This window comes from Dendrobates tinctorius, unplaced genomic scaffold, assembly GCF_039654945.1.
Source record: "Dendrobates tinctorius isolate UK_male_01 unplaced genomic scaffold, ASM3965494v1 ptg000203l, whole genome shotgun sequence".
NCBI classification, from domain to species: domain Eukaryota; kingdom Metazoa; phylum Chordata; class Amphibia; order Anura; family Dendrobatidae; genus Dendrobates; species Dendrobates tinctorius.
The window spans coordinates 8,702,501-8,720,638 of NW_027361870.1; the positions used below are offsets into that span (position 1 = coordinate 8,702,501).

Genomic DNA, 18,138 nt, shown 5'->3' on the forward strand with positions numbered 1-18,138 from the left:
TTCAAAGTCAGCTTTTTTTTTTTTTTACAGATGGTATTTTGTTTGCATCAAGAATTTGTTGAAATTTCATTGATTCAATTGTTCCCTCTACCCTTGGAAATCTCCTTGTGCTATTGGCAGCAACACCCCCCCAAGCATGATTGATCCACCACCATGCTTATTGGTTGGTGTGAGTTTCTTTTCCTGAAATTCTGTGCCTTTTTTTTTATCCACACATGCCTTTTGATAATTGTGGCCAAATTGTCATCGATCCACAGGACTTGTTTCAAGGATTGTTCAGAAGTTTTTTAGCATACTTCTGACCCTGAATTTTATGATGAGAATGCAGGTGAGGTTTTCATCTGATGACTCTCACATGAAGGCCAAATTTGTGCAGGTGTCTCTGAACAGTTGAACATTGTACCACAACTCCAGAGTCTACTAAATCTTTTTAACTTTCTTTTGGCTCTCTTGCAATCCTATTAACAGCTCCCACTGAAATTTTGCTTGGTCTTCCAGACCTTATCTTGACCTACACTGTTCCTGTTAATTGCCATTTCTTAATTACGTTTTGAACTGAAAGGACAACTTGAAAACACTTTGATATCTACTTATAACCTTCTGCTTTGTTGGCCTCCACCAATTTCATTTTCAGAGTGCTAGGCAGCTGCTTAGAAGAACCCATGACTGCTTTTGGCACAAGGTAGAGAAGGATGGATTTTTATAAAGCTGTGAAATTGTCATCACCTGGGCTTTCCTAACGTTGATGGTGAACATGCCATAACCCTAACAGGCTAATTAAGGTTTTAAACCTTGGTCAAATTTATTTGAGCACACAAATCTGCAAGGGTGCCCAAAATTTTGCATCTGCCATTTCCTCATGGAAATATATTCCAGTCCGTGCAGTGCGGTCTGTGATCAGACTTGAGATCCACGGACATCTGCATGAACCCCAACTCTCATCTGAGCTGCCACATTGCACTGTCCTCTGGTAACCAGAAACTAATTCTGAATTTTGGCAAAAATGTAGAAGAAAACTTAACATACTACAAATCATTGCCATATAAAAATTTTCAGGGTTTACTCCACTTTTATATATCAGCTGCTTAATCCTTGTAGATCAGATTCCTGATTTCCTAATGTCAAATACCCTCGCGGACACTTGCTATTTCAGGGTTTACTAAGGATAGGATTTTTTACTTAAGGTTTTCGATCAGTTACAAACCTAGGAGGTTTTCACGAGCACCCTGGAAAATACAATATGGAAATGATCAGTACTGGAGATGTATGTCCTGAGATTCAGGATTTGCTATGAAAAAACAAACGTAAAGTAATAAAAGGTTCAATTAACATATTGGTTCTTAGAATAGGCATAAAACCAGCGTATGTTTGTATCAACAGTGGAAATAAGAAAAAAAAATTGCAAAAAAGTAATTCTGACCAATGTGTGATAGGAATGAATTAGAAGTCCGAAAGCAGGAATTATTAGTCCAGATATTATGGAAGACTCAATAATGTGAAGTTAACGTACGCAGCAGGCCTTAGAGGTGTTGCTGGGGTCGTAGTGCCTCTTTAGATTTCTTCTAGGCTTACAAATTCCATACCTACATATATGACTGTCTGGAACAACAGTCGGTAATAACGTCGGGCACCATTCTTAGAAACAAGAGAGGTCAGACATCTTTCTCTATTACAGTAAACATCCTTTTAATTTATCGGTTTGGACCCTCCCTTAATTCCTACACCAATGTTATTCAGAGTAGGTCTCCATGATCCCTAAGTGAACAGAAGTTTAACTACAATTTAATGGTCCCCTATGGAATTTCAAAGAAGTCACGAGTAAAAGACCATTTCCTACCCATAGTAAATCCGCCCATATCACTGATTGGCTGCTGTCTGGCTACACAGAGTAGGAGGCACAAGACACCTAGTCATGTAGTGATAATCTCCTGCTGATGAGAGGTTGTATTGAAACTGTATCACACAGCCTAGTAAGTAATGTACTTGGAATCAGGGTCTCTGCCCCTATAGAACACTGCTTTCAGACTAAAACATAAAATCCTGCAGATTCCCTTTAATTCACAGACATGTCTGGCTCCTTGTTTTCCCAGCACCTCACTAAATATTCCCCACCCACTAGAGAAACTTAATATTTCCAAACAATAATAGTGCAGTACTCTTTGTGCCTCACTCCTGAGCGGTGGTTCCCAAATGTATAAGGCTGGTTTCACATTAGCGCATTTTCAGCGCGCGCACGGCCGGGGGTAGCTCCGCCCCCGAGCCGGCTCTCTGCCCGGCGTGCCCGCCCCTTGCTTGTAGCGCCGCCTACTAGCGGACAGCGGCGCCTGCGATCGGCGCACCCTATCTTTAGCATAGGGTGCGCAGATCGTGCGCAGGCCGTGCGCTAGTTGCGCTTTGACCTGCGCTGCGCACTGTTGACGGTGCGCCGTGCGCGCCAAAATCCGAAAAGTTTGATTTTGGCGCGCACGGCGCACCGTCAAAAGTGCGCAGCGCAGGTCAAAGCGCAACTAGCGCACGACCTGCGCACGATCTGCGCACCCTATGCTAAAGATAGGGTGCGCCGATCGCAGGCGCCGCTGTCCGCTAGTAGGCGGCGCTACAAGCAAGGGGCGGGCACGCCGGGCAGAGAGCCGGCTCGGGGGCGGAGCTACCCCCGGTCGTGCGCGCGCTGAAAATGCGCTAATGTGAAACCAGCCTTAGCCTTCACACACCAATACTAAGTGCTCCCTTCATGCTGCATCTCCGTTATAATGCTACATGTGTGCAGTCTTTTTACCCCACATAGTTAGTACACATATATGCACACGTGTCTTTTTCAGGCGGATTCTGCTCTAAAAACCACCTGAAAAAGCACTACCTAAACGCTCAACATAATGAACATAAGCATTTCTGTAAAAGCGACTTGCTGTTCTTTTACTCAGTCCTTTTGGCGTACTTTTTACCTCTTCATGTTTCCAAAGATTCCTAGGGGTCAAAAGAAGTGAGCAGATGAGTCTTCAGGCATGGTCCACCCTAAAGCTTTATACTTAATAGAAGTCAATGGGAAGGCTCTAAAGACGCTCAGACGATGTTTTCGTGTTTTTTTTTTTTTTTTTTTTTTTTTTGTTTTTTGTTTTTAGTATTTTGACTTGAGTTTCTTCAATGTTGAATGCAGTTTAAAAAAAATAACTGGGAAAAAACAGTAAAAAAAAAAAAGCCACAAAGAGGCTGGAAAAATGCATCAGAAAACATGCAAAGTAAAATAAAAAAAATTTGATACGAACAGTCATGACAATTTCTGCATTTTTTACACTCCCTAGCCCACCACTGACTAAGAAATGGTCTGACGCAGACTTCTTGCTCTCAGGGTAAGGTCACGTTCACATGTTCAATATTTGGTCAGTATTTTACATCGTGTGTAGAACAATCAGAGGAAAAGTATAATAGAAACACGTCACCACTTATTTATCACCCACTCCTGGTCTTGGCTTACAAATACTGACCAAATACTGATGGTGTGAACGTGACCTAATAGGCAAGGAGTAAGTAAAAGAAAAACAAATTTGAAGAAATAAGTTTTGGGCTGAGGACACTGGCACATCTTTGGATATCCGTAGTGGTTATCCGGAAGATTTTCATACAAATCTACAAATTGAGGATTTTATCTAAATGGAACACATTGAAGATAAGTTGTGGCCGAGGGGAAAATGTTTTCTTCTGAACAACAAGCTGTCAGTAATCCTTCTGAAGGACGTAGCAGCCGATGTATTATCCATCTTCCCCCTTGTAATGAGACCTTAAGCTATGATGACTGAATTCTGAATATTTTATTATTTTTTCCCTTCTATAGAAATACATGAGACAAATGATTATTTTTTTTTTTTTATTGGAAGGATTTAATGGATTTTAATTTTCTGCTTTTGCTTTTGACCATTTATCCATGTTTTGTATCTACATATTTAATATGATTTTGTTACTTTTGTATTTTTAGATTGCACTTTTAGATTCACCGACAGCATTGAGCATGGAAGAAAAACTGCAACAGAATGAAGCCCGTGTAAGTATTTGTACAATCTCCAGCATTCATTCATCATTTATTTAAACTCCAAGTTAAAGTTTGGTCTTGGACTTTCTTAGGGAACCGTTACACCTAGCGATGCACCAGCGATCCCGACCAGCGATATGACGCGGTCAGGATCGCTGGTGCATCGCTAGGTGGTCGCTAGTGAGCTGCCACACAGGCAGATCTCACCAGCGACATCGCAGGGGTCAGGGGTCGCTACTTACCTGTCAGACGCGGCGATCCTGCGTCCTCCCGCCCGGCTCCATACGTCGCTCGTCGGCGCCACAGGAAGCGCCGCAGGAAGTGGCCGACGAGGAATGGTCCAGGAGCTTCTCGCCTGATCAGCGATAACCAGCGGGGGAGCCGGTCGGAGGTAAGTATCACATGCAGCGATATCGCTAGCAATATCGCTATAACGTCACAAAATCGGTGACTTTACAGCGATATTGCTAGCGATATCGCAGTGTGTGACGGGGGCTTTAGTCTTGGAAGTTGATTTCAGTAGGGGTAAATGTTTCATAGCATTAATTTATCTCGCATTAGATAGTGAAAGGATATTTTGGACACTTGGCAGTGAAAAGCGGCCTTCTCTAGTACAGCTCCCAGGTCTGCGCTCCGGCTTTTGTATCCTGCTGCTATAAATTGTAATGCTGCGTATTAGCATGAAATCACATTTCTATTTCCATGGCACAGAAAGGTATGGGCTGCATTTATATTGGCCACCTGCTGACTCTCATCTTAAAATATGTGAATAATAAACTTTTTGTATTATTCAGAATACTTATCTGTAACATAGAAGAATACCACTACCTGCTTATTCCAGCCACTTAGTTTGGAAAGCGATAATTTCCTATTTGCCTTTTTACGCCCGCTATTAAAAGGGTTGTCCGAAACCCTATAGGCACTGTATATCTAATTTTAGCAATGAACGTTTACCGTATTTTTAATTTCCAACAATTTGACTGTTCCCAACCCTTCCTTCTCAACGCATTTTTCGGTTTTAGAATTTTAATTTCTCCACTCCGATGACATTTTGTTCCAGAAGTCTCAAACAGAACTTTAGTAATGGGGCTGTGGCTTTCCTTAATTTTCCCTCTGCTTTTTTTTACCACTAGGCTCGCCACCCTTTTAATTTTTTTTAAAATTTTTCCTTTTCCTTCTTCCCCCTTTCAGTGCGCACTGGCAGTGTGCTCTCTTACCATCTCATCATTAGGCCCCCTTCACACTTCCTTTTTTTATCCATATGTGGTCCATTTTTTAAAGACCGCAAATACGGAATCACGCACACCCATTGTATTCAATGGTGGTGCGCACATGTTGGATTTCTCACATGGACCCGTGTGTCCATGTAAAAACCAACAGATATGTCAGGTTTTTTTTTTATCCGCAGCATGGACAAAATGTGAGCCACACACGGTTGACAAATCCGTGTCATTACTGTGACACTTACCTGCGCCTGGGAAGAACCTGTACAGTTCGCTGTTTCCAGGCGCCAGCTGCTGAAGGCTGCTCTCATCACTGTTGCATGGTCTCTCTGTGATCAGGTGACAATGGTGGGAGTTGTATTCAGCACCTGCTGTTTCCCTCCTGTGTTAAACGAAGAATTAAATGAAGATTACTCGTTGTGGGCTCCTGCATAATTTTCATAACCAGCAAAGGCAAAGCCCATGGCTGGGGTCTGGTGTTAATAATCTAGGAAATTGATCAATATCCCAAAAGGATCCCAGGCTATTAACAGCTCACAGCTGTTTGCTTAGCTTATACTGGTGAATTTACGGGGACTCCCCCCCCCCCCCCCCCCCCAAGCTACCAACATCAGCCCTAAGCTGTCTCAGAAATGACGTATCCATAGGATGCACCAAGTTTGGTGCTTAGCCTCGCTTTTCCCATGCTAGCAGTGATGTCAGTTGAGGTGGCGTTCATGGGCTAAGAACTCCGCTCACCTTATTTGTGTCACATCGAGCCAGTGATGCTATGCTATCACGTGCAGCTCAGCGTCTCTACTGGATGGCAGGATGATTGCTCGCATCATGCCAGCGTTCAGCCTGGCATCTAGATGTTGTAGACCTAGATTCTTCAGGTGACAAAAGGATTATGTTCATGTCTGACAGGTGAGGGATATAGTTATTTATTATGTATGTATTATCCATACATGCTCACTGTGTTTTTCCTCCTTGCCACAAAGGCCATCATGTAAAAGACCATGCACTTGCACCGTGCATTGAGAGTGCAGCGAGCAGGACAACAAAGTGAACATTCATGGACAACTGGCACATGCTCAGTGGAAGAGTCCAGCTCAGGCCCTGAAACTGATGTCACTGATTCAGTCTTGTTTCAGGATGGTGAAGTCAGCTGCGGGGAGTGACCACTGTGCTAGTTCTCTGATGGTCTTTATTTCAGATGGTAAAAGTAGCAGGGGGAGATTGACTGCTGACTCTTAAGGCTCAGTCACACATAGCAATCTCGCTAGAGAGATCGCTGCTGAGTCACAAGTTTTGTGACACAACAGCGATCTCACGAGCGAGATCACTGTGTGTGTCAGCGACCGGCCCCCCTGCCGGGATCGCTGCAGGAAAGCCCAGGACATTCCTTTGGTCGCTGGTCTCCCGCTAGCCAGCACGCATCGCTGCGTGTGACAGACGGGAGACCAGCGATCTGCTGGTAACTAATGTACACATCGGGTATCCAAGGGACGCTTAGATACCCGATGTGTACGTTAGTTACCTGCTTCCTGCATCAGCGCGCTGGTTACTAACGTGCACAGCGACGCCGGGCGCTCGGCCTCGCTGTGCTGATCACTGGTGAAGCTGTTTGTTTGACAGCTCACCAGCGATCACATGGCGATTCACCAGCAATCCTGACACGTTGATATCGTTGTCAGGATCGCTGGTGAGTCGCTATGTGTGACTCTAGCTTTAATGACATTCCGTTTGAGACTCCCAAGTGCATGCTGAGAGGCTTATATGGAACACCATCGGAAGTGAGAATAAAAAATTGTTTTCTTGGTGTATATGGATGTCGTATAGGACGCTACTCCAATTTACAAATAAAACATAAATCTACCATCATAAGATTTGTTAATATCAATTAGCCTTATTATTAAAGTACCTGAGAGGTGAAGAAAATAACAACATGATTTACAATGACATCTGGCAAAGGTTGAGTGGTAGACCTAACTCTTTGATATGAGGCATGACTAAGCCCACATTTCGGAGTCAGATGAAGAGTGCAACTTTGTGGGCTCTTGGTGACTGACTGTTGTTGCTGCATCCTCAGTGGTGTTCGTGTGTGACTATATGATATTGTCAGAGTGGAATTCAATGACCATTGCGGGTCTAATCCTTAAATTGCCAATGGCATTTCCATATTGTAAGCAGCAGCTCTGTCACGTTTAGTATGTGTTTAAACTGATCCCTACTTGACTTCTCTTTCAGGTCGAAGAATTGACAAAAGAATGGACAAACAAGTGGAATGAAACCCAGAACATATTAAGAGTAAGTCTAACAACTAGAGAACAGGCTTCCACTAGGATATTTAAGGGAACCTGTCTTATGATTTATGCTGCCCAAATTCTGAGACCGGCATCCATATTAAATACATTTTTTTCCTTTACTCTGAAATGAAAAATGCATGGTCAAGAATGGGGCTACTGACTTCCCTCTGCTCGGAGACTGCAAGTTGTTAATGTTTGTCTCTGATTCATTTTGATTCCCTTTAGAGGGAATCAGTCAAGAGGATTTCACCTCCAAACTCTATGTGTATGTAGTTCTTTCAAAGACAAGTCAAGCAATACCTTTACATGGTCACTCCATTCCTCCCTTACTGAGAAATCAGTGTTGGAATTCATATGCAGATTAGGGCTAAAGAGCTACTGTAGATCTGAAGCCTCAATCAAGCAGGAAGAGACAGTCAGGCAGGAATAGAGCTATACATAGCATGTGCGTGTATGTGTTTTTACTGATCTGTAAGCTGCTTTACTATTGGGATTATGTTTATCTGATAGAAGTCAGTTTGCCTCTAAATATAGAGGGATGTGTCTGATTTTTAGTGTATTGGGCTTATCAGCTGCAGAGCCCCAGGGTGTGCTATGAAAGGTTACCGCGCATGGCGTCCAGAATGAGCCGCTATCTGAAGCGCCACTGGGCGACATGATTTTATGTAGAGACGGAGCATTGTTGATGCTTGTTTCTATCTTTTCTTCCTAGATAACATGCCCCCTCAGGACACATTCTCCAGGGCTGTCTGTGTGGTATCGATTACTTAACATACGACACAACATTTGTAATTACTTGTGTTTGATCCAATCTTATGGTTACTATGATGGGCAAAGTGGTTAATTTCTCAGTGTATAGTATTATTTTGTATGGGTCATCACGTATTGCAGAACTTGTAGATTAACATGTACGATTGTCCTAGGTTACATATGATTCGACACGTTTTACTTCCACTCTCATCACCATGGTCATCTTTAGATCTAGTAATCCACATTCTTTACTATTCCCTTTTATCTTCCCTCCTACCTTTCTATCATCCACTGGCAATGGTGACGTATTAATAATTGGCCCATACAAGTTCCAGGTTCCCGCTTTGCCCATGTGGTATCACTGGAGTCCTAGTCGTAGGTGCAGAATCCTCTTAGATGGATGGAGCAGACTCATCTCAGATGTTGTTCTATGAAGCATCAGGAAACGAGTGAGGGCCGTGAGCGATGAATTCACATCTCTCCACATGACTGTTTTTCGCCATAGTTCTATCATTTCTATGTTCTTAGTGGGAGTTTGGCTTTAAAACTAGCTTCCCTGAACATGCAACAAAAAAAATTGTATTTTATTTTTATACAGTCTGACTCTTCTGTGTGTTTTTTTTTTTTTTTTTCTTCAAGTCTCTTCTTTTTAAGCTACGACTTTTAAATTTTCCATGGCTTTTCTCTCAAAGATTTGGTCATAATTTATGTGTGTCATCTCCAATTTTTGTTGCTTTGCATGTATGCAACATTTACTCATTCATTGCTGTTTTCAAGATGACTCATTATTTCAGGGATTATGCTCTTCATTGGGGGGGGGCTTCTCATTTTTATTTGTACTTGGCATCAAGGAGCTATAATATAGGTTAATGAACATGTTCTGCTGGCAGGTATGTATATTAGTTTTGTGTAAGGGGCTCATTATTATGTCTGAATGAACTGATTTTAGAAGTAATAAAGCACCAGCGCAAGGTTTTAAAGAAGTCTGTATTGCCACTCATTATTCATGCAATCATTAACTTTCTCGATTTTGATTCGACATTGACATGTGGTATGCACCTTCAGTGAGAAGGTCCAGCCTATAGCATTAGCCCCTGAGTAGCAACCCATCTGAAGGTTAGGAGATAACTTGCCGATCGGTGTGTCCCACCGCTATGACCTGCACCGATCCTCAGAACAAGCAACTAATATCCAAGTTGCAAATTGTCATTACAGGTAGGACGCTCACCCCCCCCCCCCCCCCACAATCTCCATCAATTGTTTATGGGGCTGCCGGGATAAGTCTGGCTTGGTGTTAGGCAGCCCCATAGGGAATTAATAGAGCTCATGTTGCACATAGGCACTGCTGATCTATCCTAACAGGGATAAAGGTTCCCTGTTCTACCAGTCTGTGCGGGTCCCAGCGGTCCGCACCTCAGTGATCAACAAGGAGTTAACAGAAGGAAGAGGCGTAGTCAGAAAACATGCCAAGGTCAAAGTACCAGGAGTATAGCAGATCAGACAGATGGTCGGAATGAGGTCCATGGTCAGACAGCGAAAGATCTGCAAACAGAACGCAAGACACATCGCGTCAAACCACACAGTAGTTGAATGTACGTCTGTCAGATGTCTGGGAGTAACAGCCCAGTTAAGTAGCCTGGCAATCACCTGGGATAATGAACACCTGGAGACAGCCAGCGCCTCCCAGTGTCAGATTAGACGGCTGAGCTGTCAATCAACATGCTGACAGCTCAGCATGCCCCTGCACCAGACCGGACCACTGAGCTGTCATTAACTGCATCCCAGAACACACTGAGGGGTGGAACCCTGGCGCATATTAATAGATGAAAAGGAAATAACGTAGTTTACGAGCTTGGAAGAAGTTTAATGCTGTTGAACGGTTTTTTTTTTTTTTTGATACCCAGGTACACATACATACAGTGCCTTGCGAAAGTATTCGGCTCCCTGGAACTTTTCAACCTTCTCCCACATATCATGCTTCAGACATAAAGATACCAAATGTAAATTTTTGGTGAAGAATCAGCAACAAGTGGAACACAATTGTGAAGTTGAACGAAATTTATTGGTTATTTTAAATTTTACCCTTCGCCACGACAGCACCCACTTGGAGAGAGGGATCCGCCCATAGGAACAGGAAACCTACAGAGATAAAAGAGGGCGGTCCACCTCTCCCCCTCAGTTGGTTTCCTGTTCCGATGGGGAACCGCAGGATACGCTACAGCTTACCTGGGCCAAGGAACCGCCTGTGCAGTGTCTGCGAGAACGGCAGGGGTTCCGGTCCAGAGGCAGCGGCGGGGGAGTGCTGGAATCCGGCTCCCTCCTCGGCTGGTATGGAGTGCAGAGACACCGGTACCGGGTGGCGCCGACCGGGGTCTTTCTGGGATAACATGACACCGGGCAGGAGGATCCATTCCGGTCCATGTGGGGGCGCAGGAACCGGAGGAAACGGCAACCTCCGGCGTTCCTAGAAGGCTTCAGCGTCCAGGAGGACGCACATGCAGAGCGGCAGGATGTGGTAAGGAGGAACTTCCGGGTTACCGGAGGTTCCTCGGCTCAGAGCGCACGCGCGGATGGGCGGCACCGCAGGCATAGAGGCGCTCCCCGCCCCCTCCAGCAGGAAAGAAAAAAAAAAAAAAAAAAGAGCGATTCAATCTGCGCAAGCGGCTAGTGTCAGCGCTGAAGCGCATACTAATGAGCCGCAAATAGGCGCACCTGGAGGGGGAGGTACCAGGTATGAAGGGGCTTACAAAAGGCCTGGGGCACAGAGATATGGCGTGCAATCATGTCTTCACCGAGACAGGACACGCATCCCCAGGCAGGCGACGCAGCAGCAACCAAGGACCATGCAAGACGATGGTCCTCGGATTGTAGCCACAGAAGCCACGCCAACAAGCCTCCTTCGCAGCCTGAGCCGGTACCAACAGCTTCCCTGGGTGAGTGGACGTCGCTCTGCCTATCAAGCTGATAAAATGTGTCTGTCTCTCTCTCTCTCTCTCTCTCTCCTCTCTCCTCTCTCCTCTCTCCTCTCTCCTCTCTCCTCTCTCCCCTGCCGTCATCATATCTCAGGCAAAAAGGAAGGAAAAATCAAAAAATAAAGAGTGCGCCCTGTGTGCACGTCCGTTACCAGAATCTTACACAAAAAGGCTATGCAAAAAATGCATTAATGAGACTGCAAAACAGGCATCAGCCGTAGACATAAGGGCCATAATTAGGGAAGAGCTACAGGCCCTAAACCAGAGCAGGCCCTCCAATATTAAGAGAGGTCACCAATTATAAAAGCCACCCCACTATAGTGAACCCCAGCAGAAGTCTGGCAGCAGAGTTAAATGAATTCTACTGCAGATTTGAGGCAAGCTCTACACACAGTGGCTATTCATCTCTAAGCTCCTCAGTCTGTTCATATAAAGATCATTCATTGTGCAATACCCAAGTAGTGATCTCCGAGGCAGAGGTGATACGCATCCTGAAGGGACTTAAGGTCAAAAAGGCACCTGGCCCTGATGGTGTATCTCCAATGTGTCTGAAAGTATGTGCTACCCAGCTTGCCCCTATACTGACAAATATATACAATGTGTCACTGAAAGAGTGCGTTGTACCTCAGTGTTGGAAAAATTCCACAATTATCCCTGTCCCCAAGAAAGTGGGATCCTCTGAGTTGAACGACTATAGACCAGTAGCACTCACATCTGTAGCTATGAAAGTCTTCGAAAGAATTATGATGTCCCACCTGATAAAATTCACGCAGAAGCTATGGGACCCGCTTCAGTTTGCCTATAAGGAGAATCGTTCGGCAAACGACACTGTCAATCTGGCACTGAAGTACATTTTGGATCATACAGATGAACGGCACTCATATGTCCAGATTCTTTTCATGGACTTTAGCTCAGCGTTCAATACCATTGATCCGAATTTACTTCATAAGAAAATGGTAGCTCTTGGAGTCCCTCTCAACTTATGCTTGTGGATTTATAACTTCCTGACAGCCAGGATACAGAGTGTAAAAGTTGGACCATTCACTTCGGACACCTTGGTCACAAACATCGGGGCACCTCAGGGGTGTGTTTTGTCCCCGTTACTGTTTTCTCTCTATACGAATGATTGCATCTCTTCAGCAGACTCAGTAAAAATCTTGAAATTTGCCGATGATATGACACTGATTGGTCTCATCAGGGGAAATGCTGAAGACTTGTATCGGAGTGAGGTGGAAAGAATATGTGACTGGTGTAAAGCCAATAATCTTGTACTCAACACTAAAAAAACTGCTGAGATGGTTGTGGATTTTAGGAAAGATCAACATGAGAAACTTCCAATCTACATCCATGACGAAGTGGTTCTTAGGGTCACAGAGACCAAATTCCTTGGTGTTATCATCTCTCATGATCTTAAATGGGGGAAAAACGTGGATGCTGTTATAAGAAAAGCACAACAGAGGATGTTCTTCCTGCGTCAGCTGAAAAGATATGGTTTGTCTAAGAATCTGCTGATCTTATTCTTTAATGCTGTCATCAGATCTGTGATTTGTTCCTCTCTGATAGTCTGGTATGGGGGAGCCACTGCGCATGACAAACTCCGCTTACAAAGGACTTTCAGAACAGCAGAGAGAATTATAGGCTCCCCCCTGCCTAAAATCCAGGATCTTTATGATAAGAGTATTCGATCCCACGCATTGAAAACTTCATCCGATCCCTCTCACCCGGGACACTCCTCATTCCAACTACTCCCTTCAGGACGTCGCTTCAGAGTCCCCAAATGCAGCACCAACCGCCATATGAACAGCTTCTATCCACTCTCTGTTCAACAATTAAATCGTCATGTGTAGACTATATACTGTATCTGTCTTGTTAGATGTTACTTGTTGTATCTGTTGTTATATTTTATGTTGCCTCTTTGCCACAAAGAATTCCTTGTATATACAGTATGTAATATGTACTTGGCGATAATAAATTTGATTTGATTGATTTGATTTGATTGGTTTGATTGATAATATCGAAACTACCAAATCAGCGGTTGTAGACACCGATGAAGGCGAAGTAGTCTCAGATAGTTCCAACGCATACACATCAGCATCCTCCTCAGAGATGGAGGGCCGCTGCTGTTTTCCTTTAGATCATATGGATAATCTAGTTAAATCCGTGAGGAATACAATGGGATGCACGGACACAAAGGAGCCGCAGACGACTCAAGAAATCATGTTTGCAGGTCTGACGGACAAAAAGAGGAGAGTTTTTTCCAGTTATTCCAGCAATAAAAGCGCTGGTTAAGAAAGAATGGGAGAGACAGGACCAGAGAGGGTATCTTCCCTCAACCTTAAAAAGAAGGTACCCCTTCGACGACGAAGAGTTGTCGACATGGGGTAAGGTCCCAAAGGTAGATGCGGCAGTGGCCTCCGCCTCAAAGCAAACGGTCTTACCAGTGGAGGACACGGGCATTTTAAAAGACCCGCTTGACCGCAAAGCTGACGCCTCTTTGAAGAGGGCATGGGAAGCAGCTACCGGCACATTTAAACCGGCAATAGCTAGTACCTGCACAGCTCGTTCTATGCTGGTCTGGATCGATCAACTAGACCAGCAAATAGACCAGAAGATCCCTAGAGACAAACTACGAGCCGCCATACCACTAATCCGCGGTGTAGCAGCATATATAGCGGATGCTTCGGCTGATTCCTTACGTATGGCAGCCAGAACAGCGGGGTTGGCTAATAACGCCAGGCGTAGCCTGTGGCTTAAAAGCTGGAGAGGTGACACTCAGTCCAAAGCAAAACTGTGTACCATTCCTTGCGAGGGTGAGTTCTTATATGGAAGAGCCTTAGATGAAATCCTTACGAAGGCAAAAGAAAGGAAAAAAGGATTCCCTAACCCTCCTCTCCCATTTTATAGGAGGGCGTTTAGGAGAAGACCCTTCGGCCGGGGAAGATCAGCGGAGAATCAAAACCGCTGGGCCACAAAGGAAGGAAAAGGCAAAGGTACCACGTTTGGGGGATCCTCCTTCCGCAGGGACAGGAACTGAGGAGCCAGTCCCTCCAGTAGGAGGGAGACTAAAATTTTTTTTCCGAGAATGGGAGAAAATTACGGCTAGCCCTTGGGTCCTAGGCATTATCAGAGACGGGTTAAAAATAGGATTCCATCATATACCCCGTAACTCTTTTGATTATAACATCCTTCAGCTCACCAATCCAACAGCAGGCCCTGGAAGCTGAGATTCGGAATTTACTGGACAAAAAAGTTTTGGTCCATGTGCCTAAGGGGCAAGAAGGGAGAGGATTTTATTCCCCTCTCTTTCTGATATCTAAGCCAGGCGGATCATTCCGGACAATAATCAACCTGAAAAAATTAAATTCATTCATAATAAATCATAAATTTAAGATGGAATCCATAAGATCCACGATTAAGCTCCTCTTCCCCAATTGTATGATGGCAGGCTTGGATCTGAAGGATGCTTATTATCCTATTCCCATCCATTACAGATATCAGAAATACCTCAGAGTGGCGGTCCTCCTCGATGGCAAGATACAGCATCTCCAGTTCACAGCCATGCCATTCGGCATTTCCATCGCACCACGAGTATTTACAAAGTTGATGCTGGAAGTGATGGCTTTTTTACGCCAGAAGGACACGCTAATAGTACCCTATCTGGATGATTTTCTGATAGTGGGAAATTCATCTCGACAATGTAGTGATCGAGTTGCTGATACAATCTTGTCCTTACAGGCCCTAGGGTGGATAATAAACTTCAAAAAGTCCAGAATCGAGCCGCAGTCTGTTCAGTCTTTCCTGGGTCTCGAGCTAGATTCCATAAGCCAAAGGTGTCTGCTGTCGCAGGTAAAAATCTCAGCAATCAAAAAGAAGGTTAAGATGGCGATATGTCGGCCACACATGTCTTTAAGGGAAGCAATGTCCCTTCTGGGATCCCTTACTGCCTGCATCCCGGCAGTTCAGTGGGCCCAGTTCCACACGAGGACGCTACAATACCAAATTCTTTTAGAGGAGTCCCGTGACCGAGGGAATCTGACAAAGAAAATCACGCTGTCCCAGGAGGTCCTAACCTCCCTTGCGTGGTGGCTAAAGGACGATAACCTAACGGCGGAAGTACCTTGGGTTATAACACCCTCCCGTATAATTATCACGGACGCTAGCCCCACAGGATGGGGAGCCCATGTGGGGAATAACTTTGCCCAAGGCCTATGGGATATAGGCAAAGATAAGGATTCGTCAAATTTAAAAGAGCTAAAGGCAGTTTATCATGCATTATTTCATTTTCTTCCACAGTTACAAGGGGAGGACGTGAGAATCCTTTCGGACAACACCACCGTAGTCGCTTATCTGAACAGACAAGGCGGAACTCGATCGGTCACCTTAATGTCTTCCGCAAGAAGAATTTTATCCCTAGCAGAAGAACATTTGTTGTCTCTCTCAGCCCTCCACATAAGGGGAAGAGACAACGTGGAGGCAGATTTCCTGAGCCGCCATACACTGCTGCAAGGGGAGTGGTGTCTAAGCCGGGGAATATTCACACACATCGTGTCGCTTTGGGGTCTTCCCCAAATAGACCTCTTCGCCACCAGAAAAAACAGGCAAGTGCGGAGGTTCGCCTCTCTAAATGTGTCACAGTCCGGAAATTCTGGATGCCCTCCAGGCCCCGTGGCAATTCAAACTGGCATATGCGTTCCCACCAATCATACTACTACCGCAGGTGATCAGGAAAATCAGAGCAGAGGAAGCACGAATAATCTTAATGGCACCATTCTGGCCCAGGAGGCCGTGGTTTTCATGCCTACAAGCGATGTCAGTAACAGATCCGTGGGTGCTTCCCTCAACCCCCAGGCTCCTCTCACAGGGACCTTTTTTCCATCCTCAAGTGGACAGTCTCCACTTGACTGCCTGGAACTTGAAAGGGAAATGTTGAGATCAAGAGGGTTCTCGGAGGGACTAGTCAATACACTCCTACAAAGTCGGAAAATAACGACAAGAATTTATACCAGAGTATGGAGAAAATTCCTAGAGTCCCACACAAGGCCTGAGTCTGGAGAAATCCCGATTACGGCGATCCTAGAATTCCTACAGAAAGGAAAGGAATTAGGGCTAGCTGTCAACACACTAAAAGTTCAGGTGTCAGCTCTAGGGGCCCTCTATAGCTATAATGTGGCAGGCAATAAATGGATAAGCAGATTCATCGCGGCATGTGAGCGGAGCGAGCCAGTACACATACCTAGAGTCCCTCCTTGGGATCTAAACCTGGTTCTGGAGGCCTTAACACGTCCGCCTTTTGAACCCTTAGATACAATTTCCCTTAAACACCTATCCTTCAAAACAGCACTGCTAGTTGCACTAACCTCAGCCAGTAGAGTTAGTGACATACAGGCACTTTCAATAGATCCCCCTTTTTTAGTGACGTTACAGGATCAGCTAATACTAAAACCAGATCCCTCATACTTACCAAAAGTAGCAGGGAGGTTTCATCGGTCACAAGAAATCCATCTCCCTTCATTTTTTAGTAACCCTTCTACTCCAGAGGAAGAAAGATTCCATACACTAGACGTTAGAAGAGCAGTATTACAATACATTGAGAGGTCTGGCAGCTGGAGGAAGAGTAGGGCTCTATTTGTCTCTTTTCAGGGCCAAAAGAAGGGATGTGAAGTCACAAGGGGTACCCTGTCTCGATGGATCAGAGACGCGATTGGGCTGGCATACTCAGAGAGCAATGAGAATCCTCCGGAGGGTATCAGAGCACATTCAGCCAGAGCTATGGCTTCCTCTTGGGCAGAGAGGGGAGACGTCGCAATCGAATCTATATGTAAGGCGGCAACCTGGTCTACACCCTCTACTTTTTATAATCACTATAGGCTTGATTTATCATGCTCATCTGACCTAGCCTTTGGTAGAGCGGTCCTCGGCACGGTGGTCCCTCCCATGTGAAGGTCTCTGAAAGTCTCTCCAAGTGGGTGCTGTCGTGGCGAAGGGTAAAAAGCCGGATTACTTACCGGTAATGCTCTTTTAATGAGTCCACGACAGCACCCGTTCACTAACCCTCCCTAGAAGTTAACATAATGTACATACACCTTCTTAGTTGTGAAGTTAATAACTTAGAATAATTGGATAATATAATGGCCTAATATTTGGCGGTCCTCCTGGTACTCTGAAATCCAACTGAGGGGGAGAGGTGGACCGCCCTCTTTTATCTCTGTAGGTTTCCTGTTCCTATGGGCGGATCCCTCTCTCCAAGTGGGTGCTGTCGTGGACTCATTAAAGAGCATTACCGGTAAGTAATCCGGCATTTTTGTGGAAATTCAAAAGCTAAAAAAATTGGGGAGTGCAATATTATTCGACCCCTTTAACTTAATACTTTGTTGCGCCAACTTTTGCTGCGATTACAGCTGCAAGTCACTTGGGGTATGTCGCGATCAGTTTTGTACATCAAGAGACTGAAATTCTTGCCCATTCTTCCTTGGCAAACAGCTCGAGCTCAGTGAGGTTGGATGGAGATCGTTTGTGAATAGCAGTTTTTAGCTCTTTCCACAGATTCTCGATTGGATTCAGGTCTGGACTTTGACTTGGCCATTCTAACACCTGGATACGTTTATTTGTGAACCATTCCGTTGTAGATTTTGCTTTATGTTTGGGATCATTGTCTTGTTGGAAGACAAATCTCCGTCCCAGTCTCGGGTCTTTTGCAGACTCCAGCAGGTTTTCTTCAAGAATGTTCCTGTATTTGGCTCCATCCATCTTCCCATCAATTTTAACTATCTTCCCTGTCCCTGCTGAAGAAAAGCAGGCCCAAACCATGATGCTGCCACCACCATGTTTGACAGTGGGGATGGTGTGTTCAGGGTGATGAGCTGTGTTGCCTTTAAGCCAAA

General features: G+C 44.9%; 1 protein-coding gene across 7 annotated transcripts in view; it reads left to right on the top strand.

The window, feature by feature from the left end:
* The window catches only part of KIF16B (kinesin family member 16B), a 538,624-nt gene that overhangs the window by 75,040 nt on the left and 445,446 nt on the right, over window positions 1-18,138 (top strand). For all 7 annotated transcript variants that reach the window (XM_073553802.1, XM_073553803.1, XM_073553806.1 and 4 more), the window contains exons 11-12: window positions 3,971-4,036; window positions 7,477-7,536. In XM_073553802.1, the coding sequence (XP_073409903.1) occupies window positions 3,971-4,036; window positions 7,477-7,536 (126 nt within the window). The remainder of the gene's footprint in view (window positions 1-3,970; window positions 4,037-7,476; window positions 7,537-18,138) is intronic.